Consider the following 25,631-nt stretch of genomic DNA (forward strand, 5'->3'; position numbering starts at 1 on the left):
GCAAACCGAAATCAGTAAGATCTAGCAATATTTCTTGATTGTTTTTAATGAAACAATTATTCCACTCACGCCTGTTGGATATGAGATGATTACAGCCATCGATGACTATCTATCATCTCATATCCAACGCGCGCTCGTGGAATAATTGCTAAGTAAGTGTCTTTAGAGTAAGGGAAAAATTTCCTTGATGTGCGGATTTGCTTCCGAACAGACTTGCTTGAGAACCCTAGTGGGAGACAAGAGGGAGATTCTTTTATTGGGAGCGCCCTGTTTTTCCTGATCTCCTGTAGCTTTGTCGACCGGCAGCCATTTGAAAATGGGGGAATCAATAAAGGCGCTGTTACACTAGGCAATTGTTCTTGCAACTTGTCTCACAATTTTAGTTTGTTACCGCAATCGTTGCGAAAAAGTAGAAGTCGGGTCCGACTTCAGTTCGTGCAACGGTGACTTCAACAAAAACGTTGCGATATATGTTTATTTCATGATCAGGGTATCTTCACCTAACAACATTTTGCCTAACTTGAGTGAAACAAAATTACGAGACAAGTTGCCAAAAAAATTGTCCAGTGCAACAGCGCCTTAATAAACGTCAATTATAAATAGCTATTTACTAATCAAATAAAGTGTTTTAAACCTATTCCAAATAAAAAATATTTTAGCAAAGTGTTTTAATATCTTTTTTAGTCTTGTAAATAGTTTTTAAAACCTAATTCTACCCGAATATTACGGACAACGTTATTTATGTTTACCGAGACATACAGTATCATGTCTGCTTAAAAATGTATTCATATTTTTAGACGAAGTTAGACTTTGATCATTCATCTAAACTGTGCCTTTAACATAGAGGTGCTTCCTGTTTTTAACCAAAAAAAAAAAAAAAGAGCAACAATTTTGCAGACTTTGTGATCGCAATGGTTCTATTTCGTGGTACAATGGCACGGTTCATCTTCTTAATGCCTTGAATATAGGAGACGGGGGTCGAGTCCACCGGCGAACCATGTTTTCACATAGTACGTTACGTCTGGTTTCTACACGTTTAAAATATCACTCTATCAGATCTCTTTTGTGTTCAAAAACACGAGTAATGAGAAGACGCTTTCAGACCCAAGGGAGTTTTGTCCTGGGACGAGACATTTTTCAATGTTAATTCTCTTTCATCGCCTCTCAGTACCCAGGAGAGTCATGGCCTGCTGTAACTTGGCAAAAATTCTGGAAGTAATCTACGAAGGACACGTTTACCCCTTCTAGGGGGGACTGGGATATTAATTGTCTTCTTGCCACAAACTACATGGAGGATAAATGTCATAACTTTGCCTCCAAAGTGAGCAGATTTATACCGACGAGATCTTGAGCATCCTTTCAGAGGAGTTGTTATTTTGCGGCGAAGACAGTCCTTTTCTTGAAGACTGTTCGAAGGTGCCTCTTTGGTAAGATCTCAGCAAAGATACAGCGGCACTGGACACCAGCGGCTGCTGCAGACTGTGATCCTTACAAAGAATCCTGTACCCAATGTAACGAAACGTCTTGATCATCTCCTTGTTCCTGTGGGCATACACGAAGGGGTTAATCGCGCTATGGCTGTAGTGGCAGAACTTGACAAACTTAAGGAGGCGATCCGTCCACAGCGGGGAGGGAAGATCCTCTGGGTAGTACGTTCCCATGACACTGACAACAAACAACGGTAACCAGGCAATAACGAACAAGCCTGTGATCAGAGCCACTGTTGCTGACAATCTTATCTCGTTGTTGTACGCTTTCTTCTGCGTGCGGTGACGAGCGAGCTTGCGCATTGGCCCTGCTCGAGCGTACACGTAAATGGTGACGTAGGCGACCAGGATGATTATGAAAGGAATGAAAAAGCACGTGGTTGTCATGAGAATCGTGTAAACTTCCGTCCAGCGTTGGAACTGCACTGGTTGTAAACTCGCCATTATGGCGGCATAAACCCAAGGAATTGCAATCATGGCGTAGAAAACACGCATCGACATCACTCTGTGACGTAAGGGCTTCACAATTGCATAGCATCTCTCTATGCTGATGGACGTCAATTGCAGAATGGATGAGCTCCCAATGAAGATATCAACGGTGATGTAGAACTGATAGCTTGCGTTAGTGTAAGGGTTTTCAGTGTAAGGACTCAGAAAGATGTAGATCCAACATGGAATCGATATCAGTCCCACCAACAGATCACTCACGGACAAGTTAATTATGAGCGTGTTCGTCACGGTCCTCAACTTCCGGTTGAGGCCAAAGGAATTCAGAATTAAACCATTTCCGGTGATAATCGTGACCGTCAATAAGCAGTATAGCACTGTTATGATGGCGAGTTCGGTCACGTGCATTTTAGCCAACGCTATCGGAGTTGAGTTTGTACTTCCGGTGCTGTTCTGTCCTTCCATATTAGAATTGCTCATTTTTTGTTGATAATTTTCTTTTACTCGATTGTTGTTGTATTCCGTCCTAAAAAATTGAAGCAGCAAGAGTTAGTAAGTAAGTAAACTTTATCTGATAAGTAGGTTCAGGGATTGGCAGCCGAAGGGCTGATGTGGACCTACTATACACAAAATTTAAAATTTTACAAACACGAAAGATATAAACAAAGAATCGAATAAGAACTATGTACCAGGAGAAATCAATGTATACCTAAACATAATAATAATAAGCATTAAACAAGCTTAGGGCGTTCACAGACTAGAGAAAAGGTTTTCGACAACTATTAATGCTCGATGGAGATTTTCCTCAATGATATTTGTTTTTGTGTTCGAGAGTTTGATAACTAGCGCTCCTGCGCATGTCAAACCGCTGACAACGAACACTGAAGATGGCGTTGTTGTCGACAGCTGTCTCACAGACGGGGTAAAACAAGTTATCGACTCTCTGTAAACATTTCTTTTTGCCCTATCACGTTTGCAAACAATTTATTTCGTCTTTTCAGACCCTGCAAACAATTTTTTTTTTAATATTTCTCATACGCCCCCTCTAGAAGAATAATGGTCCGTCCCTTAGACCACTGTTCATCTTCATCAACTTGATTTTGATTCCAAAAAAGGATCGATAATCAAAACTTTGATCTACTGACTCAAAAGTTAGGACTACATGAAAGAAAGACTCACAACTTGACTTTGAGAAAGGTTGGAAAGGGTACACAGTTTCGAGTTTCTAGAAATGGATTTTCTGCTATTTTTACAATGTGAGAAAAGATCAGCATTCAATGATTACTTAATCAAGAAAGGAGAAATTCAAATACCGTTTGGCATGAAATTGTGGCGAGTTCTAAGTTGTTTGTTTCTTACGCCGGATTATTTTACATCTAACGGCAGCAAAATAACAGTAATACTAAAATATATTCGACCATGAAATTGAATCATTAATAAATGTTACTTACAAATTGAAAACTTAAAGGCGTATAGCCAAACGACTTCAAACAACTACTGGGTACAAATTATCTTAGCATGCCAAGTGTAAAAAAGGGTTCAAAATCAGCGAAGGACGAGAGGTAGACAAACAGATTCCAGTTCTTTGAGAGCGCATGAGGATCGGTAGACGCGAGTGACAGCGGCCGAACAAGAGCGAGTATTAAGTCAGTTCAGGACTCAGTTCATCGATTGCAAGGACATCTGATGAAAATTAAAACAGATTCTAAAACACTTCTTACAAGAACGAGATTACATCAGATGACAGTTTAAGCCAAAAACGAAGACGAGACTGTCAGTTCTCGTCTATTAGTCTCGTTCTAGTTTGGCCAGGATCCGCCGGCGCCCCCTTACCTTGAAATCGGCCATCAGGAAAATGAAACTGATAACTACAAAACGTTACATGGTATATTGTAAATAAAGAAGAATTCTACACTTACTTTGAAGCCAAAAGCAGGCACAAATTGCAGGAATCAGACGCCTTAGACGAAAATATATCTACTTAAAAAACATTCGTGTCTGGTGACGGAAGATAACCTTTTTGGAGCAATCAACACTATAATTATAAAGGCCTCAATGCAACTTTAGGAAATCGCACGTTATTTAAATATATCTTTTTGTGAAGAATGTTTTCTTTTAGAGCAAGCAGGTGCACAGTAACTTGGCTGAAATATCGTAGAGATCTATAAGGGGTGATTACTACTAACATTGCTGGTAAGCACGGCGAAAAAATATTGTTAACGTCATGTGGGAAAATAATTCTTAGTCCGTGTTCTCTTAACAGGAGTCGAACCCATGACCTTAAGCGTACTGCCTCGGCCGCATCCCAAACACTTATCTTGAAATTCGTACTTGTTTAAAAGGCATCACTTTCACTGTTGGATATTTCATTTCTTAGAACTTCAGACTTTTGACATCAGAAGGAAGCAGAAACGAAACAAAGCCGCCACGGTTTTGGGAAACTTTTTTCTAACAGCCAGCTGTTACTGTCGTTGTTGTTTTGCCGATCTACTTATTATTCAGGCGTGAAATAACGATCATCATTCTAGCTTTCATCGATTTATTAGCATTAACATTTTTTAATCATGCAGTGATTCCGCTTTCACATAAATGTTCCGTGCGTTAGAAATTTTATTCGTTGTGCATCTGATATGCATAAAACAATAGTTGTTTGTCATGAGCTGAAGAATCAAGGCACGAGGTTTAACCGTTTATGTTTTGAGCTGTGGATTATGAAGTTCGCTTTATCGAACATTGCGATTATTTCTAGTAATGCCATCCAGAGCTAGGAGTCTCCGTTAGAAAAGTCGTAATTCATCCTTGTAAAATCACTTTTTGAACCCAAGACCCTGCTATACCTTAAACACTCTCGAGCACCTAAATAATTTAAAACATGGAAGCAATTTTAATTTTTCTTTTTTCAAAATATCGGCTAAGGAACAGCACCACATGGTGTTGCTCATATCAGCAGCATGCCTGTCAATGATTACTGAAGTTAAGATCAAGCTTTCAAAGGCAAACCAAAAAAATATTCCAAATCAGGGACTTCCTTTAAAAATAAATGCACATATAACTAGGGTGAAATGGTTAAGACTAAGGGATTAAAAACCTAAACGCAACACAGTAATTAAATTAGATCATGCAATTCATACTTACAGTTTGCAACGACAGGGAACCAGACCATGATCTAAACTTTCAAGTCGAGGAGAAACTTTGTTTTTTTGCTCAAATAACTTGCCTTTGGACGCACTCCGATATTAAAAGGCTGAGAAATGCAATCAAACAACAAACGCTAGACCGACAGCATTAATTGGTTCATCGCCCAGACGATGTTTTTAAACCGATTTCTTTGAAATTTATGCTAATGGCGGTTCTTTTTGACGTGAGCTTTCTATCAGTTGTCGGTTTTTACTATTTTCCACAATGCAAGCCATTGACCTCCATTGTCCATTTGTGACAAAGTGATTTGCATCTAAACAATCGTAATCCGCGCGTCAATAAAAAGGCGTTTAAACAAAAAGGTGTTTGTTTTAACACGTTATCACAGACAGCTCAAACAGAACAGGCCTCGTGTGGTTTTCCATTACCCTAGGCCCTGTCACTGAAAGGAATTCCACTTTTCATGTCTTCCGCTCGTTTTGAGGTCCCGGGTGATTCAGATATCACACCGAGAATTGATCTATTTGGGATGCCAAAATGTAAAATTCTGACAAAAAAGTTATCTAACGAGGAATTTATTAGCGGCATAGCTTATTTCCCATCCCTGTTGCACGCAACATATATTTTTTTTCTTGCGCAAAGCACACACAAAAATTTTAAAGTTTTTGTTTTGATTATTTTAGTTCTTTCATTGAAGCCTACATCAGTTATGGTATCTTATTACATCTCCTCTTGTTTTAAATTGTACTGTATTTTACCTTTGGGTCAGTTTCTGAAATACCCTGAAGAAGAAAGTACCTTACGAAATATATATTGGATTAATATTTTTCTCTAACCGTGAAATCAGACTTGCTATTATATTATCTACAGAAAGCATTCAGAAATTGCACACCTAACTGCATATGCCCTTTGCACTTGTTTTTAACTTTACTCGACCCCTGCTGTCAGCCACGTTTCCAATCACATAACCGTGGGATATGAACAACTGCGCATGCGCGCTCGGCTTGGTTTCTCTCAGTTTACCAGCTCATTCTGCAACCTCGATCCCAGGGTCTCTCCTCTTTCCTTCCCTTGCTTGGAGCGAGAGAGGCTGTTCATTCCGATCCTCCCCGATTCTACACTTTTTCTTCGGCCATTTTAAAATTTATTATTTAATTTAACATTTCCACCGAAAAACGTTTCAAAATCAATACGCTTGCACGACTTTTTAATACAGGAAAATGCAAACTTAATAGGACTGGGAGGTGTTATAATATTTTCAATATATTGACACCCCGGGATTTGTCTGAAAAAAACTTACAGTAGCGTATCCGAAGTCCCCGTTAACCCAAGATTGGCTTAATCGGACATTGAACAACTGGTTCCTGAGAGTAAGAAATGTTCAATTATTTTATCTAGTCCAGTATGGCGCGCTTGTGATCAATGATCTCAGTATAATGAAGCGACGTTTAAATCTTTTCAAGAGCAACGCTGATTTGATTGAGAACTAGACTAAAGTTTCGAAAGACGCGGATACGAAAAAAAAGTGTCGTGAATCGCTATCGGCGCCACATGAAAATAAACCTAAACCGGCAACATTTGAGGCTATTTCATAACATATGATTCCATGCGCTAAGCTAAAATTGACACTTGCGTTTTATATACAGTTTAGTGTTCAAATCTGATGCCCTGGATACAATCGTGAAGGCAAAAACTGATACAGTAGACTGGCTGGCCTTGTCAAGATGGATCCAGGCGATAAAAAACTCTTAGTTTTAAGTGATTTTCTAGTTCAGTTTCTTTTTACTACAGTTTTTTCTATATATATTGGCGCTAATGAGTTAAATTCATACAAGAAAACAAATTGAGAAACGGCTTAGCGGTTAAACTCTCTTAAGTAAACAGCTGAATAAGAGTGAGACAAACAAGCTTGTTTCCAACGCGAAAGATTTTACGGAGGGAAAATAGTAAAGTTGACAGATTCAATTCTTTTAGGCGATACGATTTTTGAATTGCTAAACTTCGCCCTTTTCATCCTAAAATGACCTGAATCATGGGCTAAGAGTTCTAATATGAATCTGTAAGTGAAATTCTAAAGTGTGTGGGGGACCATTTTAGATCAGCAGGAAAGCTATTGAGTTTTTAGTCTATGTAGTATGCCTGTTGAACAGTAGTTTGTCGATGGGCCTTACGTTTCTCAATATTGAAAAGCTACGCGTAAAAAAAAAATGATTAGTTTTCTCGATCGATGTTGCGTCTAAATGTTTGTATTTCCCGTTGAAATCACGGCTCTTCGAATTAATCTGTACTGAATGCATTATAATTACCTAGGATTGCCGGTGGCTCCCACAGTAAAATGAATAATGAATTAAAAAACCCTGGGGAATATAAGTATTTTTACTCATGTTTGGATTGAAGCAGATTTTCAACTCACCTTTGTCCACTTCAGGCGAGGACAGCTGAAGTGGTCACGGAGTTGTGATGATCGATGTCTTTGTCGTTTTTTCGCAAAAAAACAATTCTTCCCAAGCTTTTGTACAATCCTTTAGCCCGATCTGAATGATAAAATGAATGGTTTTAAAACTTTTAGTTGAAGAAGGTTATCTAGATCAAGTAGGACCGCTGTATCTACTTTTGTAGTTCATTTTAAGTTGACATCAATTATTCAGATTTTGCCGCAATGCATTGTGTCATTAACTCACACGGCACTAGACAAATAAGATGGCGAAACGCAATATTGGAATAAAACGATTTGTTTAAACAAGGTAAAGTGATAAGCTACCCCTACGGGAAAAAGTTAAAGGAAATTTGGCAAATGTGACGTGGTGTACAACTGTATTTGAAGTGTTAAATGTTTCGAAAAGAGCAAATTTAGCTTTGTGGAAAATAGTAAGAAAGACGTGTTATCATTTAGATTAACTAATTCCGATCTATTCATAAGTAGTCTTTGCTAAACGAAAATCCTGCATTGAAATTAAAACAAGCTATGAACGTGAATTAAAACCAGCAGCTGATTCAATAGACTAGTATAGTTGTTGGAAAAAATTTGGTTGTAAGGTGTTTAATATTTTTCACGTCAATCGTTATTAGCGCGGTTCAAAACGAAAAGTTATTTACTAAAACCTTTTTGGGCGCGAGTTGCTTTTGGTTCCGTCTGTATGTCGCCGAATCGTTATAAATTAAGAAATAATCGGGCCTTAAAACGACGGCTGTAACAAGTGAATGTTGTGCCACTAGAACTAATGACAATTGATAGATCAGAGAATTAACTCTGTCAGAAGTTTATGTTAGTGCTAAGTGAATCCATGAATTTCCCGCTGAGCGTTAGAGTCAGGCAGGAAAATAAGAGATCACACAAAGCAACGGAAAGAAATCTTCGACCTCGGCAGGAATCGAATTAACCCACGACCTCCAGATTTGATCACCGTAAGGTTGCTCTACCGCCGGACTGATCTACGAAGCCAGATGGTAGCGAGTCGTCGGTTATTTTTGTGGTAATTGCGGCAATGCGAATGTGAAGGGTACAAATGAATGTTGTGCCGCTAGCATTAAGGACACAAATGATGGATACACTGTAATTTTGACCTCTATTCTCTATTAAGCGGTCGCGGTCACCCTATACTAAATCCCAACGAGCTCTTTCACTTTGTAAAAGGAAACCATTCAAATATAATACGAATAGACTGGCAACTAATTTTATTTCTAACGACCTGCAATACTGACGGTAGAATCTTGGCATTATTGTTTTATTAGTCCGTTTTTATACTATGTTCTCCTTTAATTTGTCATGCGGCCATTTTATTGACCAAGTAAGCGATTTCAGTTGTGGGCATTCTTGTCCAGTACCTTAACATTAATTGGTCAAATGTGACATATAATGGCATTTTTATTGTGTTTGATGTGTACTCTGTGCAATCTGTATTGGTCAAGCTGTATTAAGCGGTCACTTAGCCATTTGTAAAAGGTGACCGCTTAATACCGGTTCAACTGTAGTTCAATTCAGTGAGGTTGAAGAGCAGCCGCCATTAATTGTTACGGCGCTCGAAATTCTAGTTCCGTTTCGACACATTTCCTGTAACGAGACCCTACAAAATCTTTCCATGCATAAGTAGTACATGCTGTACTGCTTATGTTAGTTTTCGAGAGAAGTTTCGGAAAAGAGATTTTCAATTTCCATAATGCATTTGAAATCTGTTATCGTGTTTATCCCTGTTGGCTGTCTAAACGTCACAACTCCCGTGACCTATTTTGGCCAATCAGAGCAGATGTCTATTTTCAAGCTCGACCAATCAAGAGCAAGATCAAGCCCAACATGTTAGTTTGTGTACGTGCATTTACCTGCGCTTGCATGGTGTTCTTACCTGTAACTAAAGTCACAAGTAACAAACTATGAAATGTAGAAGAAATGTATGTTCCTTTGAAGCTACCGTAGAATTACGTTGGTATGTACTGACAATCATATGCACAGAAACTTTCGTACACAATCTAGTTTGAGACCGGCAAAGGTCGCGCCAAACGAACTTCAAAATCTCGCGTTTTTGCGACAATCACATCAGCTTTTATTAATTTTGAAGAATTTATTTTAAATACCATTCTTAAGTAAGCAAGGTGGTTCCTTTCATCAGTTATACTCCTAAGACATTTTAGCGTGTTGATGGAGCTCATCCACAAAACTCAAAAGCTAGAACCACCTTGTACAGCATAATAAGCAGCACCACAGGAAAATACTGCTTAGTAGCTTTCATTTGAATGGTCACACTTTAGGATTTCAGCGACAGACTCAAAAGTTAGAACCACCTTGTACAGCATAATGAACAGCACCACAGAAAAGCACTGCTCAGTAGCTTTCATTTGAGTGGTCACACTTTAAGATTTCATCAACAGACTTCAAGTTAAAACCAAATTATTTTCTGATGGCTGTGAAAGCAGTGAACTGACAAAGCTGTGATCTAAAACGGGCTCTTTGCTCAAAGCCTTATAACTTTGACATGCCGCAATTGAGCTAGTTATGTAGGTGCTTGAATTGAAAGCGCTAGCATAGTGGTAGAACAATTTCAGTGCTATATCTTCGCTATTTGAAAAGACAACACTCTCAAATCGTAGCCTTTTTACTAATTTCAAGGTGCTCTTTTCAATAGTTTCAATGCTATTGCTTTACTTGGTCTACCTCAAAATTTTAAATTTGTCGTGATCAGTAAAGGAGAATTGTAAACTGCTTACATCTTCGGTGAAGCTGATCCTGATCTACAGTCAGTTCAGGCCCGTAGCAGGGGGAGGGGCAGAAGGGGCTTGAGCCCCCCCAGAATTTTTGGAAGTTAAAAAACAATGTGCCAAAAATGATAATTAAAACAGATTAATGTGCACTGATCAATCAGTCTTGAACTCGATGCTGCAAGTGCCTTTTCACAACCTTCAATAATTTGTTTACTATCCGTGTCAATTTCTTTCACTGACAGTTTGTCTTTATATACAACGGCAACGAAGGCACTCCTACCTTGTGAAATCGGAAATAAGAACCAGAATGGATCGAAATCAACCAATCTCAATTCGTGAAAGCTGTTGAAATAAACTACTTGTTTTTTAAGACATCCGCTCATTGATAGCAATATAAATGCCCTTAGATTATAACAATTTAGTATTCGCGCGTTGTCGAAAGCCACACAAATATGTCCTCTCAAGAGCAAAATTTTCCCTTGCAGTCGGATTCTCACTGCCCCATTCCAAATTTAAAAAGGGAAAGAAAAATTTGTCCTTGTTTGTTTACGTCCTCCTTCAAACGTGAAATTAGGAAATTTTACGTGGTAGTCCGCGTAAAAGAAAAGGGAAAGAAATGTACAAAAAAGTGGGGCGCAGGTGCAAAGTTATTGATTTGCTTACTAAATCTACTGCTTTTGTTATGTTCTCGTTGCATCTTAAACTCCCTAATCTGTCTGTTTTTCAGGGTGACGGGCCAGGAGGGAGGGGGGGAGAGTAGTTTTGTTTAACCATTTTGCTCGGCCCCCCTAGTTATTTTAGCCTTGCTACGGGCCTGCAGTTAAAGCCAGAACGTCTATTGTCTTTTACTGCTTACATCGCATTATGTCCTCTACTTCCATCACATCAAATTTTTATTCAGTCAAACTTAACCATGCTCGAATTATTTCAATAATGATCAGATCTTTATCGGCCGCGCTAGATTAACCACAGATCTTCCTTCAGATTCCAGTTTGTGTTTCGTGTGATTACTGCACTTGCTTACAAAAAACACGAAAGGAAAACAACACCAACTTATAATAAGCACTCGGAGAGTAATAGAAAATTCAGACCTGTATGATCATAGGTTAACGACGTGTAGTATTTGGCCAAACGATTGTGTTTCGAATTCTTTATATTTAAAATACCTTTTTAAAATACTTTCTCATTTCATTTCATGTAGTAGAAGACCAGAAATTTTCAGTAGCCTTAATTAAAATTTACATAGTACAGCAGACTACAAAACTTACCACCATAAACTGATACATTTCAGTTGTCGCTAAAAACTGATGATACTTACTTATTTTAACTGCATCAGCTCTCAGTTACTGCGGAAGAAAGGAATTATTAAATGTTTTAGACCATACGCGCAAGAAAGTGTAAAAAAGCGATCGGGACTGAGCAAGTTCTTGAAGAAACCGTTACTTACGCAAGTGCTTAAAACAGCCTGGATGTGGTTGAATTAGAGAGTTAACACTGCTGTTTACCCTCCTCGAATTCTATTGCTTCATTGATTTTTTTTTTCACTGCAGTCCCACCACTTATGTAGATTTTCTTCAAATCCGTTTTAAAATTTAATAGCAACCTATCCACAACCTGCCCCGAATGAAGCCATTAAACCTACCCATGAAGCTCTCTTTGTTGAAAGACTTCAAAGTAATCCCCTGACACCCTTATGTTTTATTTTCCAGTAAATATTTAATGATATATAGATAGCAATACGTGATTCGTCAAATTAACAGATATGGAAACTCTTGTTGAGTGTAAAACACTCGCACCGAAAGGTGAGTTGACAAAAGCATAATACGAAAAGCCGTTAATTGCAATGGTCAATTAACACTGATGAAAAGAACCCAAGGACAAAAAACTGCAGTCTTTTCAAAAAGTCAACTTCAGCACGTACAGAGCGTGGATGCTAATAGAAAATTACACCCATCAGACAAACCATGAATATTTTTCAGACTTAAACAAAGAGCTGACAGCAAGATGAAAAGCCGTTTTGTCTTAATCTTTCTCCTCATTAAAACTGGAGTGGTTATTGGCTAAAATTCTCATTCGTAGAATAGATGGCTTTCCTCAATTTTCGCCCGTATAATGTTGCTTCAGGTGTTTCAAAATTTGAGTCTGTAGATGAAAGCTTAAAGCGTGACCATTCAAATGAAAGGTGCTAAGCAGTACTTTCCTGTGGTGCTGTTGATCATGCAGTACAAGGTTGTTTTACTTTGACAAGGTGGATGACATCAGTAGCAAAACTTTTAGTTGGCAAAATCAGTTTTTTTAATTTAGCTTTATCAGTTGTGAACTTCAACCTTATTGAAAGGTTTCGGTGAATCTTTAATCTAAAGAGATCTCAAGGTTCCTGTTAGATTTTTTCCTTGGATTGCCGAATGCGTTCTACGCACCGCTCGCACTTCGACAAATTTGTCATTTAATATCAGATTTTTCCAATAAAAAATAGGGCGGATGACATTCAGTTTGTCGTTTATGTCAGTATTGTCAGAAAGAACGCAATTATAACTTTAAAAATAGCGAGAAAAGAGCATTTTATTTCCCGTCAAAAGGAAGTCAGTTGGCCAGACAGAAATAGAAAATTTGAAATGAAATTAAAGGTTAAAACATCATCTGATACCGCATTGACCATAGCTGAAAAAGGTTTTGTGCTTCAACGTAAAGGGTTTATTTACTTCTCTTTCTTCCTGATAAAGATGTCACAGCTTCAAGCTGACTGAAAATTGACGCCCGCGCTGCTGAAGTCGAAAAAGGGTGAAAAAAGCAACTTTAGAATTTTGTAATTAAGTTCAAGTTCAAGTTCAAGTTTCAAGTTCATGTTTATTAAAGATTTAAACATATACAAAGAGAAGATAAGCACTGCTCGCAGTTAGCTTCAGCTATTCGAGGCGAGCAGTGGTTTTGACGCAAAACAAATAACAACAGTTCAACCTTACAGAATCAAAAAAGTAACTTACAATACAGTAGCAGGTAAAACAAGAGAAAGGAAAATACATGACAAAGAACTATGACTAGATGTGCACAGTTAAAGAAACGAGATTTGCGATAAGAAGATACTTAGGCGATCACTTGGTGGGAGCTCGCGCAGAAGAGTTTTGTTTACCTTACATTCCATGTAAAGTTCTTAGCCAACAGTGTTTTCATCAGGCGATCCAAGGCGAGCTGTGAGATTGTACAAATCAATTGCATTTCTAATGGCAGGTGGATGAGAATCTTCGTTCTTTCTCAGCCATATTGTAGAGTTCTTAGCCCAGCAAAATGAGAAGTGAAAACTTCCCTTGAGTTTCTTGGCGTAAGACAGCAAATTCTGAAGTCGCGGAGACAGATACTAAAGTATCTCGTAAAACAACACAGTAAATAGAAAAAAGCTGTTCAAATGATAATAGTTGGCTTCACACTAGAGCTTGTAAGTATAATCTAAGTGCACTTGAAACCTACTTTGAGTGTGAAGGGGTAAAACCTACCAACTTAAACTTTACTTAGTGACCATGGAAACGTTCGTAGTTCAAAGAAGCCGAAGTACGCCGCCAAGTATGGCCAACACCACACTTGAGAACGTACTTGACCAATAGGAAAAGGGAAACCAACTGAAAGCCACGTGCTGCGGTGCCAGGACAGATAAACATTTTGCCGTGAACTAAAATCTATCCAAAAGAATCAAAATGGATGGCTGGAGATACGCCTAGCAGTTTGAGGACTCCGCGTACCAAATCACACAAAGCGTTGAACATTGGACGAGTCACGCGGAAATGCATTTTCCAAAGCGGATCCATTTCGCAGTTAGCTAAAAGCAGTGTAAACCAATTTTGTGGACGAGGCCATGTCCAAACCCTGGGGCGATTTCTTTGCTGAAAACCACGTTGCTGAACCATTCTCGACAAACACAGAAGATGTCACACTCGCCTGTTCCGTGTTGTCGCCAAGTACTCGTAAACAATGAAGTACCTATGCATTTCCTGTATTGTTAAAACTCTCTGAGTTAAAATTAAAGACAAAATAAAGAGTAAACAACATGAAACGTTTTTCCGTTGCAAAGGCTCCATGATTTTCCGTCGAGCAATGGCATTTCTGATTTTACGGCAAAAGATGATTGACAGCTTGTGCTTCAAGTAAATACTTTGTCACCAGGTGTGAAGCCAAGATTTCTTAAGTGCAACTTGAGATTTTCAAGTGCACTTGAATCAAGTGCTTACTTGAAACTAACTTAGCTTGTAGTGTGAAGCCAACAATTGTTCACATCTTTGGCTCCTTAAAGAAATAGACTTGAGTTTTCACTTTAATTCTCCTTTAATCATCGTCGCTGGTAAACTGGCAAGGAAATGTTGGGCGGTTTTTACTGAAATAGCTTCCTGAGTAATTCGCTCCATCAACATTTTAACACAAAGCAGTATGTTTTTCAAATAATATAAAAGGTTCAAAAGTCATTGGTGAAAATGTTGAAGCTAGACCAAAATTAAACAAGGGCAAGCCGTTTGATTCCCATGTCATAATCATGAATATTAATAGTAGTAAATATGAATGAGTTAACATAATTAAACGGGGCGGTGGCATTTTCAACAGGAAGACAAGAATTAACAGAGAAGGAGCATGAAAATTCAAACTATTAAGTCAAACCATATTCTACGCACTTTGCGTATCATCGAGTTTAGATAGAAGTTATTTGTTGGTTGTTTGTTTTGGACCATTTTTAAGCCATTCTATAATTAACAACCGGTTGGCAATCGAAATTTTCAGATTAAATAGAACGTCAAACATTGTAGTCGAAAATAGCGAAAGAAAAATGTTAAACTGAATAAGGGCGGTGAGTGCTATAGATAGATAATAAACATTAGTCAATAAACACAAATTAAATAAATAACTTCGGAAGAGACCGAAAATGGAAAACAATCGGATATCGGTTGATCAAAAGGGAACTCAACTTGTTATTCTTGGTGATCGACTTTCTCAACATTTAATTAACCTAAAAGTATCTGGAAAATCATATCAATTTCCGTCGGCTTGCTTGGCTAGATCCTTTCAAAGCCCATGATCATGATGTAAAAATATTGACAGTCTTTTAGTCTTTATTTCTCCATACAGAGCGAATTCATTCACCTCGTAAATATTCTTGGGAGTTTTATTTTTATGTGTTATATCTTCATGTTTTCCCGAAATCTCGTGCCCAAAATAGACATCTTAGACTGAAAAATGCAGCGTCACTTTATTACGGAAAAGATAGGCTTCATATTCCTAGTTTAAAATGTAATATTATCTTAATGAACCAGCCAACGAAAAACAGTAATAAATGATATTTTAAGATCGTGATCAGAAACACAATCGAAAGTGGATTTTTTCATTCAGTAGCAATCAATTTGAATGTACAGTTTAATTTAGGAGAAAGTCCTTTACGTAAAAAAAGAAAGATAAAAACCAAAATAAGTATTTGTAGAGTGAATTTGGCGACATTTTCCTGTCCATTGTGACATCAGTGTTGTCACAAATGAAATGTTGCTTCTTGTGCATATTAACAAAGCCGAAGGAAGTTAGTCGTGCCTGCCTCATTTCGCTACACTTTGAGAAACTTCGAATTTTCCCCTAAACGATAGTACGTCATAGTGTCGGAACAGTCTGTCAAATTGAAACAAGAAAAGGAAATTTGCTGTAATCATCTGTTTGATCAGTGAAAACATATGTGATTATTTAAATTTGGCTTAAAATTCGAGAAAGTTTCGTCCGATAGCTAAGTGATGGCTCTCTGGGGGGAGTTCACACCGCCTGCATGTATCGCACAACTGATTGCATTAAATTATTGGTTTTAATTTTTGTTCACTTACCACTCGCTGAAATTTATTTTTTATTTTTACATCCAAAGTACATCCTTAATGAAAGGAATGGCATACTCAGGTCCTTTAATCTTCCCCCAAGTTCTGCAGCATTCTTGCTCTTTAATCCCTAAATCACGCAGCTCTCCGGTCAAGCGTTGTATTTTAAGAATTTCTGTTGTACGGCAAAGAAAACAATCATGTAATCTAATTAGCGCATTTCGCTTAGAAAGCTCTTTGAATCTGCTCCCAGTCCACAAAACCTGTATTTAGACAGTTTTCTTAAAACTGTCCGTTCTCCGGTTCTGAGACGATCACTTTTCCTAACCATGAAAGTGCTTTCTTATTGACACAATGCAACTGGATTTTCCCTTTAGAATCTGCTAAACCTTCACAAGTGAAGGTTTTTAGTCGAATCAGGCGCTGTGTCCGGCTTCGGCAAACCGTCTACCCTTTCGGACCACTGAAAATTAAGCCTAAGCAGTATGATCAATACGAAAGATTCTGACAACAGAAATTAGATGTGAACTGATTCAAACCCCCGTTTGAAAACAGATAGAAACAGAATTCTAGAAAGATGCGTCGTTCACCAAAGGGAAATGGATGCTAACAAGATGTGGCCACTTTCATAAAGATTCAACTGTTATGTAAATGATTTGGCGATAAGTTGATCTTCTTTGCGAAAAGATATACAGTACTACTAAAGATCGTTTTTCACTCATTGGTCTTGACACTTTCTAATGGAAGTGTGTTTTAATAAAGCTAATTTAGTACAATCTACACGTCCTTTAACCCAACATTGATTCTTTAATAGTATCTTTTTATGTCAGGAGTTGTTAATTTTGGCCATTAAGTTTACGTATTGTGGTTGCAAATAAAGTACACGTGTTTACATGTCCCTTAAATTTCGCCAAAAACAATAAAACGTCGCCTTTTGCGACCCCCCCGAAAACAAAAGAAATTTTAAGACTTTAAAAATTAGGTGACGGCTGACAAACAAAATTATCTTTCTTTTATTGAAACTTGATCAGACCGCCACATTTCCGCACGTTCATCACAAATTAAAATCGTTTGCTTCCAGAATTAAAGGATAGGAAGACAGCGTGAATCCTTTTTAACCAAGAAGAACAATAATTAGTTTTTTTTGGGCGATATACGCACAGTCAAAACTAGAGTTCGTTAATTTGACTCAGTAAGTCAAACATCAAACATGTACGGGCCAGGGAAGACAGAGGAAGCTGTGAGGGATGCCTTCATCATTGCTCTGATGGTTTTTATCCTGTTTGGGAACACTTTGATCATACTAGCGTACAAGAAAAACGTCCGGCTACAAACAGGCTCGAACGTGTTCATCGTGGGCTTAGCTGCATCCGACTGGCTGGTGGGAGCGATAGCCATCCCCTTGTACATTGTAAATCTGAAAAGTAATTCCCCTAGTACCCTGTTACTCAGATTCTACATATCACTGGATATATTCAGCGGAGTGGCGTCGGTATTTCATCTAATATTCGTCACTGTGGAACGATATATCGCCATCTCAAAGCCTTACCTACACCACACACTACTTTTCAGCTCCTATTGCCTCGCATTGGGCGTGGTCTGGCTTCTGTCTCTCGCTCTCTCTTGCCTTCACTTCGTGTTGACGCCCGAAGTCGACAAAAACTACCCGTTCTATGTTCTTCTGATTGTGTTTTTACTCGCGTTTCTGATAATTCCATTGTTAAACATCCTCGTCTTTAAAATCGCGCGATCGCTTATTCGCAACACAGTGGAGCCCGAGGAACCGAGGGAACGGGGTACCAGATCATTCAGAGATCGGTTTCGAAGAAAACTTCACGGCGAGCGAAGAACGGCCGCCACGCTTGCAATCATCAGCTTGGTATTTTTCATAGCGTGGCTCCCACATGTGATAGGGGCCTTCGTGTTTACATTCTGCTTCCCGTGTAATTTGTCTCCGGTGGATATAGGCCGTGTTGGGGTCTTTATCAAGTGCATGCAGTATGCTAACAGCGCATTGAATCCGTTTGTGTTCGCGTTTCGTGATGCTGGAATGAGGAGGACGATTAAAACATTGATGCCGGGTATCCGCTCGAGTGTGGCACAACCAGCATTTATTCCTACGCGTAACACAACAGCCCAATCATGAGATGATAGGGCCATGGTCTGAAAGCAGACTCACAGGATCGCTGAAACACCAAAACGATTTCAGTACAAACACTGAGAACGCCTCAAGTTGAGACAAACACTCAACTATCAACATTGCCAGAAAGACTCCTTAATCTTGTAAAAGGATTGAAGCTCTAGTTAACAATCTGATTGATTGAATTGAGTTCGGAAAATAATGTTAAACAGGTAGCGCCACAGTCAAGTACTGCTCTGTAGCTCAGTTTATTTGAATGGTCACACTATAGGAATTCATCCACAGACTCAAAAGGCAGAACCACCTTGTACGAATATAATTAACAGCACCACAGGAAGGTACTGCTTAGTATTGATCTGTCATGTTGATTTTTCAAGCAAAAATAATCGGAAAGAGAAATCATGAAAACTTTTACTCCCATGGGCAACTAACTGGGTAAGGACAGAGTCCCAGAGGTGTAATGTTGTTTACTATTCAAGCGGGCATAAAGCAATAACTGAATATAGTAAGAGTATAAGTCATATTAGGATACCGTGTACATCACCGAAGTGCTTTACAGAAAGGTCCTGAGAAAGATAATGCTAATACTAGAATAATGCAAATATGAGAGCTAACAATGCAAAAAGTCATAAGCTAATGGAAACCGTACACTGTGTACGAGTAGGACTACGTGTTTTTCCAATCGGACAAAGAGCGCGCGAGAGAGAACTGACCAGTGTCATTTGGCGGGAAAACGAGCTAGCCGTGCCGAAACGGAGTAGTGGCGAAAACAATGCCTCAAAACGTAGGCGATCTGGTCTTTTTGGAATAATGAAAAGGCTTAGCTTTCATCATTCAAAACAACTGCGACAAGTTTGTCGCTCACAAAGAGTTAATGAAGCTTCCTAGGATACCTTCGCCAAAATCTTGAAGTAAAATATCTTTTTCGTAGTCGTACTTGTACTAGAATCTAAATGTCTCTAATTTTGAACTGGTTTCAAACATTAACGACAAAATTTAAAGAAGTCCAGTGTCGCCAACGTCAAATAGCAGCTGATTGGTTTTGTTGTCTCTCGTGGAATCAGGTTTTTCTTCAGCTGGCCTTTGTAGTATGATTTTCAAGAGGCTTTGCGTGACGTGTTTATCCCTTTTGATTCATAGTATGGGCAATGGGATAAAATGAAACACACATATGGCAATTCAAAGTGTTTCATTATTACGTTAAATGCTTCTGCGACTGCTCAGTCGCAGTAGGAGATGAATTAGTGATAGTGAACTAAACAAATCACGTGATTGCTCGCATCCGACCGGTGGATGCTATACAATATTTTCAATTAAGCCTTAACTAATTTTTTTGCTCTAATTTCGTTCGAAATGTATGCTATTTTAGTACAAATCTACTAGCGTTCAATAACGAATGTCGTTCTCTGATTGGCTACACTACCCGCTATCTTTTCTGTGATAGATAGTGAGTAGCAGTTGTCAACAAAATTCAGCCCGCTTCTTCGCGTTTTCGAAGTGTCTATGAGGAGGATTTGGATAAGTTACTTGTTAAGTTTTGAACGACTGGTAGATTTCTACTAAAACAATTAGATTATTTGCTCTCGATTTCTATCGCGTGATAACTAATTCGGGCTGCGCCCTCATCAGCTATCACGCGATAGAAAACTCGAGCTCATAATCTAATTGTTAAGTAGAAACAACAATTTACTGATATATTTGAGAACACGAGCTTTAGTTTCGAAGAGATTAAGTTGAAATAGAAGCCGATGCCAAGTTTTGTTGTATGTCAGTATATAAGGTAAGAAAAGAATAAACAATGCAAGATGTTCTTGTGTTTGTCTTCTTGTTGTAGCTGCAGACATTCGGGTGAATGGTTGGTCGTGACCGTTCCTTTCTATCAAAACTGTTGTCAAGTACAGGGTGAAATTACTTGTGTGCATGGTTCAAGATAGCGTTTTTGACAGCCGGAGAACTTCTTTAAACTTAGATCTAATTAGCATGGTCGCTGAGTGAGGTACTTGCTTAAAACATCGCGTTGAAACCTGCAACACTGGTGGCTTTCTTTGGTAGATTTGTCACGTAGAGAGTAAAATAAAAACAAGAACTACCACAACTGAAAAGGCAATTTAACGCAAATTTCATCTTTTTCTGTTCATTTTTGTACCGCGCATGCGTCGAACTGAGCTGAGTAAAATGGAAATTTGTGCATGTTGTGTTAAAGGTCAGTTAAGGTACCCACTAAAGAAACACCGAATAGTTTTTAAACTGTATACCATAACCCCATATGTCTTCCGTGTTGGACTTAGCAGGTATCACAAATCACGTGACACAATGGCGGGAGAACAAAAGGCTTGAAGAACACAAGTATTTTATGTTAACCGGGCACATGAACTGCGCCGACAGGAAAAACATTTTACTAGAAGCCACCATCAGATGTGAAGATGTTTAGTAGCAAACACTCGTGATACTATTGTGGCGTTGTGTTGCAGATAACGGCTTTTTACTTTGCTTTATAAGGTAAGAGAGAAATTCACTCGAGAATCTGATTGCAGTTATCGATGACACCGCTAAATTGACAATAATGAAATTTTAATTAAGCATATGTCGATAAATTTAGGCCGTCCATATCAGCAAGTGTTCAGTATTTTATAAAACCATCCCCGTACTTGATTTTGTTAAAAATTTCGATTTACTGGGACAAATAATTAGCTTAAATATCATCGAGCTTGTTTTGATTATTTTAGTCGGAGCACGTGGAAAGAGTACAGGTTCCAAGGCACAGGTGGTTTTAAAATTTAGTGGTGATATTAATCAGGTCAAGTGGATATAGTTGGTTCCTTACTCAAACTTCTGAAGCTTTTAATGAAACGGAGAGCGAAAACTGAGTCTTCTGCTCAATATGCTATTCTTTTTACAAATAACTTTCCAATCTATTCTCATGATCCAATCGACTTTTTCAGTTCGGTTACACTTGCTAACTAACGTATTTCCATCGATCAGTAGATGTTTGTTAGTTCATAATATAGCGAGTTTACCGATAGCTCGCCGCTAGACAATTATCGCCGATAGTCAACGAAGCTTTGCCTTACTGATGATCTTTACCCAGACAGATAACCCGCTAAATAAGCTTTTTATCTTTGTTAAGGTGTGTCATATGAGCAGATCTGCCCAAGATGACGGATTTACCACTGACCACCTTGATGTCGAGAGCATGCGCAGGAAAACATTGATCCCCTCACTTCAGCAGACTCTTCAGTCCAGAGTTCACAGGGTTGGCACTCTGAAAGGAGTGCCCCGCCTGTTCTTCTTACGGCGAGCTTTCTGCTTCTACTGGGCAGTCATAATATCACTGCTTATTTACCTGAAATGGTACTATCCTTTGTATCTCACGAGTACCGTGAATAGGAGTACTCTGCAAGACTTCGGCGCGGACTGGTGCCGAATGCGCAATGCGAGAATAGACTGGGAACGAATACGCAAACCCTGTGAAGGAAACACAGTTTTCGAAGGTAATCTGCCAGGGTGGAGTGAGGAGAATAGGACTAATGGGCGTTACAGCTTTGTTGACTCCATGGACATTCAACCCGCTGGTGAATTCAGCAGAATTACAATTCAGACCGTTACTGCTTATGGCTTCCCCAAGGCAGTTGGGGGCGACTACTGGCGGGTTTTCATTTTCGGTCCAACTGGATTTGCGCCCACGGTACTTGATCACGGAAATGGCGTGTATGAGATTTTGTTCTTGATTCTTCACCCTGGGAATTATTGTCTGTCAGCGGTCTTGGATCATTCGATGTGCGATGGTATGAAGGACCCCCCGGACTACTGGTTTATTTCGGGTAAGGAAATAGTTTGAGGGAAAACAGTTTAAGAACGCCAAACAATGAGAACGCAAAATCCCTGTTTCGTTTGTTCGAATGTTCCCGTGCCCAGCTCTTATTGATCATTTTTGATGCGTTCTCACCCTGACATTGGCTCTAAACTATGTTTTGTTTATTTGCTTGCTTTTATGACCAATCAGAAGGAAGAAGTCTTCTGATACAGTGGTTGCATATACATTTTTACGAGGTTGTGTCGTTGTGTCTACGTTTTGTAGACTGCAGTTAATACTTCACCACTTGAAGGGGACGCTGGTCCCTTTCTCGATCAATCTTTTCAGTGTACCCATTTGTGGGGGGTCATTTCTATACACGAGCAGCAGGTGATCAAAAACCGGAAAAGGTGTCTGATCTGCACTCGCAGGCTAAGCAACAGCCAATGCACTTTCAGGTTCCAATTTATAATTATTAATTTTTTTTTTTTACAAAGAGCAGAAATGACAATGACCAAGGTTTCAGCTCCACTAATCATTTCATGTTTCGTTAAAATTAAATGTTCCGTCACGTTTAAAGGAAACACACACGGAAGCAATCAGCCTCAGGGAATTCTGAATGGAAAGCAAGTTTACTTGATGCAGCCACTGATGGGCGGAGAACCGCTGTGTTTTGAAGTGCCCGCGAGTCCCGGACCAATGAGAAAAGATGGTATGAATATATTAGCCTAAATAAATAAATTACTTACTTTTACTTACTTACTTTAGCCTCCCTCGCAGACGCTCTTTTGGCTCGTCACGCATTCTTTTTTTTGGATCGTCACGCATTCTTTCCTCAGCCAAAGGAGCCTCTGCGAGGAAGGCCACTATGTACTATTGCCCAAATTCGCAATTAGCCAATCAAAAGTCTACTGTCCTGATATCCTATGATATCAAGTCATTGACCTGATATCACACGATATCATGGTCACTTTCAAGTAAGTAAGATATGTCGAACTGTGAAGCAGAGCCGTCATAAGCGGTGTAAGCCTTGAGAAAACACCAAATAGCCTTTTTCCCATTTCCTTCTCGCCTTCGTTAGCCCAAATTCCGCCTTCGCGCAGTTGGGCCGATTCTAGTTGCGTGAAATTTCAGAAATATGCGCTGTCTTATTTGTTTGCAGAATTTCTAAGTTACGGACTCGGTCATCCATCCTACTGTGGCAATGACTGCAAATTTTTGTCCGACGGCTTTGGTTACTGGATGAACGACACGTGGATCGCGCATGCGCCAGGTAAAGTTTTTCGTTCTGAGGTCCTTCTCGTTCGCGGACGAACCAGTAATGAAGACTCTAGGACTGGGAACGAGATTGTTCTGAGGTCGGCTTGGCAACGGTTGAATATTTTACGCGGTGTTCTGATTACTTTGTAAATGAAATGAAAGTTACATAAAGTGTTGCTTTGTTTGGACCCGAACTATTCAGTAGAAAAGCGTATTATATCTCGTGTTTGTAAAGCAGTTTGCCAGTGTAAAACTCATTAGGCTGATTTAGCAACAGAATGGGAACGTCAATTGACAACGGCGCGCGCATAAAGAATGCCCATGTATAGTCGAAATAGACTCGTGTCCAGACTATTCCTCGCGCTCTCGCGTCCTCAAATGCCGTTCCCGTTCTGTTGCTAAATCAGCCTAATTAGAACTTCTTCAACCTAACTTAGAACGCCAAGAATGTGAAAAATAGAACAGTGAATACAGTGCAGTGTATGATCCCTGCTTTACCTACAAACTTTGTTTTTATTTTACAGAGAAGCTATTTCAGAATTCTCCTCGTAAGAGAGAAGGCGTTCTGTGGATTTACGGCGATTCACTCGCTCTGAGATTCTACGACTCTATCTATTTCACGCCTCTGTGCTCCGAAATATTCAGAATGTGTAACATCACCTACAACTGGGTTTATAACATGCTGGAGCCGGTGCAAGTCGAGAAATATAAGAGAAACTATCGCGATTTTGATCCTTCGCGCGTCCTGAAAGAAATCACAGACGTAATACACCAGCCGCAAATGGATGAAAAAAGCGTCATCATTCTCAACTGTGGTTTGCATTATGTATCTGCTTTAAAATTTGCTATTTACCGCAAGCTTATCGATGACATTATCGCCATGTTTAAAGAGACGTGGGAGAACGAACATGGCGAAGTTCGGTTGAAGTTCCGTGGAAAGTTGATATGGAAAACAACTACATTTATTCACAGGGAGAGATTCCTGTATCATGATCATCCAAGCCCACGGTTTTTAACTCTTCAGGTAATACTAGCAGCGGTTTGACTTTGAACGCATGCTCCCTGTTGTATTTTGTAGTCACTCCAGTATCGTATCGCATCCGCGTTACTCTTATAGAAATGGTGACGCCAGTAAATCGTTCAGTTAGTCATTTATTGAGTCACTTAGTCAATCAGGCAGCCAGTCAGTCAGTCAGTGAGTCAGTTAGTAAGTCAGTCAGTCAGTCAGTCAGTTAGTAAGTCAGTCAGTCAGTCAGTTAGTAAGTCACTCAGTCAGTTAGTAAGTCAGTCAGTCAGTCAGTCAGTTAGTAAGTCAGTCCGTCCGTCAGTTAGTCAGTCAGTCAGTCAGTCAGTCAGTCAGTCAGTCAGTCAGTAAGTCACTCAGTCAGTTAGTCAGTCAGTCAGTCTATCATTTATCACTCTCACTCACCCACTCGTTCACTCAGTAAATCAGTCAGTCAGACCATCAGTCAGTCAGACAGATTGTCTGTCTGCTAGACAGTCAGATGATTATTCCGCCAATTAGATTTTGTACTAAACCAGTCAGTCATTAATTCAGAGCGTCAACCTCAGGCAAGTTTTCCTTGGAGTTTTTCGTTTTATGTCTTGACTTAGTTATAATTTTCCAATTTTTTTTACCTTTTCAGCGGATACAGTTGTTCAATGCGTACGCTACCTGGGCCATGTGCAGAGCTGGTTTTGAGATTTTAGACGTTTTTCCTATGAGTGCCTCGTATCCTGGAGGAACAGATGGCAGATTTGACAAGCACGACGCTGTACACTTCAAGAAAACGGTCTTCAAACCTGCTGAGCAACTGCTTTACGAATATTTTTACTCCTACATGAGTAAAGACAACAAACAAAGGCTATATTACCGTTTATTTTCCAATAAAAGCAGTTCCTTGTAACCAAATTCGTTTGCTTGTTTCCTTTTAACATGTAAACGATTCATAAGTACGTAAATTGTGATCATCCGGGTGAGTGTAGTCCCGGCAGAGAAGGCCTGTTGACTGACGTTTCGGCAAACTGAGCGGAAGTCACCTTCAGAGTAAAGTAAATTGTTGAACGACAGCAGATGGTATAGATGTCTCTGATTGTTATCCGATGATGATGTTAGACGATTGAGTGTTGGATGAATCCGCAGCCGAGATTTTCCTTCTAGCTGGATCTGTGCTCCGTTTACTTTCGAGTAAACAAGCAGTCACAGTTAATCACAACTTAGACGTTTCTACTGTAAAAAACGTTTTGCGCAGCTATCGCAAATGAGATGCAGGGGTGTCTACTTAATGATTGTACGATCCTGTTCAAGTACAAGCTATTCGGAGCCATCGGGATTGCTCGAAACT

At 39.2% G+C, this 25,631-nt stretch overlaps 3 protein-coding genes across 3 annotated transcripts; 2 read left to right on the forward strand and 1 right to left on the reverse strand.

The window, feature by feature from the left end:
* Nucleotides 1-604: 604 nt before the first annotated feature.
* Nucleotides 605-5,228, reverse strand: LOC146478721 (histamine H2 receptor-like). The gene is made up of 2 exons (XM_085112319.1): nucleotides 5,070-5,228; nucleotides 605-2,460 (listed from the first exon to the last, which is right to left on the reverse strand). Exon 2 carries the CDS (start codon nucleotides 2,412-2,414, stop codon nucleotides 1,332-1,334), a length of 1,083 nt encoding a protein of 360 aa, XP_084968445.1. The 5' UTR covers nucleotides 2,415-2,460; nucleotides 5,070-5,228; the 3' UTR covers nucleotides 605-1,331.
* Nucleotides 5,229-16,962: 11,734 nt separating this feature from the next.
* Nucleotides 16,963-20,043, forward strand: LOC146478722 (adenosine receptor A2a-like). The gene has a single exon (XM_085111754.1). It carries the CDS (start codon nucleotides 17,304-17,306, stop codon nucleotides 18,237-18,239), a length of 936 nt encoding a protein of 311 aa, XP_084967880.1. The 5' UTR covers nucleotides 16,963-17,303; the 3' UTR covers nucleotides 18,240-20,043.
* A 525-nt stretch (nucleotides 20,044-20,568) lies between these two features.
* LOC146478723 (uncharacterized) lies at nucleotides 20,569-25,193 on the forward strand. The gene is made up of 6 exons (XM_085111755.1): nucleotides 20,569-20,732; nucleotides 21,361-22,054; nucleotides 22,607-22,738; nucleotides 23,189-23,299; nucleotides 23,811-24,310; nucleotides 24,933-25,193. The coding sequence occupies exons 2-6, from the start codon at nucleotides 21,370-21,372 to the stop codon at nucleotides 25,191-25,193; spliced, it is 1,689 nt and encodes a 562-aa protein (XP_084967881.1). The 5' UTR covers nucleotides 20,569-20,732; nucleotides 21,361-21,369.
* The last annotated feature ends 438 nt before the right edge of the window (nucleotides 25,194-25,631 follow it).

This window comes from Pavona decussata, unplaced genomic scaffold (assembly GCF_977016875.1).
Source record: "Pavona decussata unplaced genomic scaffold, jaPavDecu1.1 SCAFFOLD_64, whole genome shotgun sequence".
Lineage (NCBI taxonomy): Eukaryota > Metazoa > Cnidaria > Anthozoa > Scleractinia > Agariciidae > Pavona > Pavona decussata.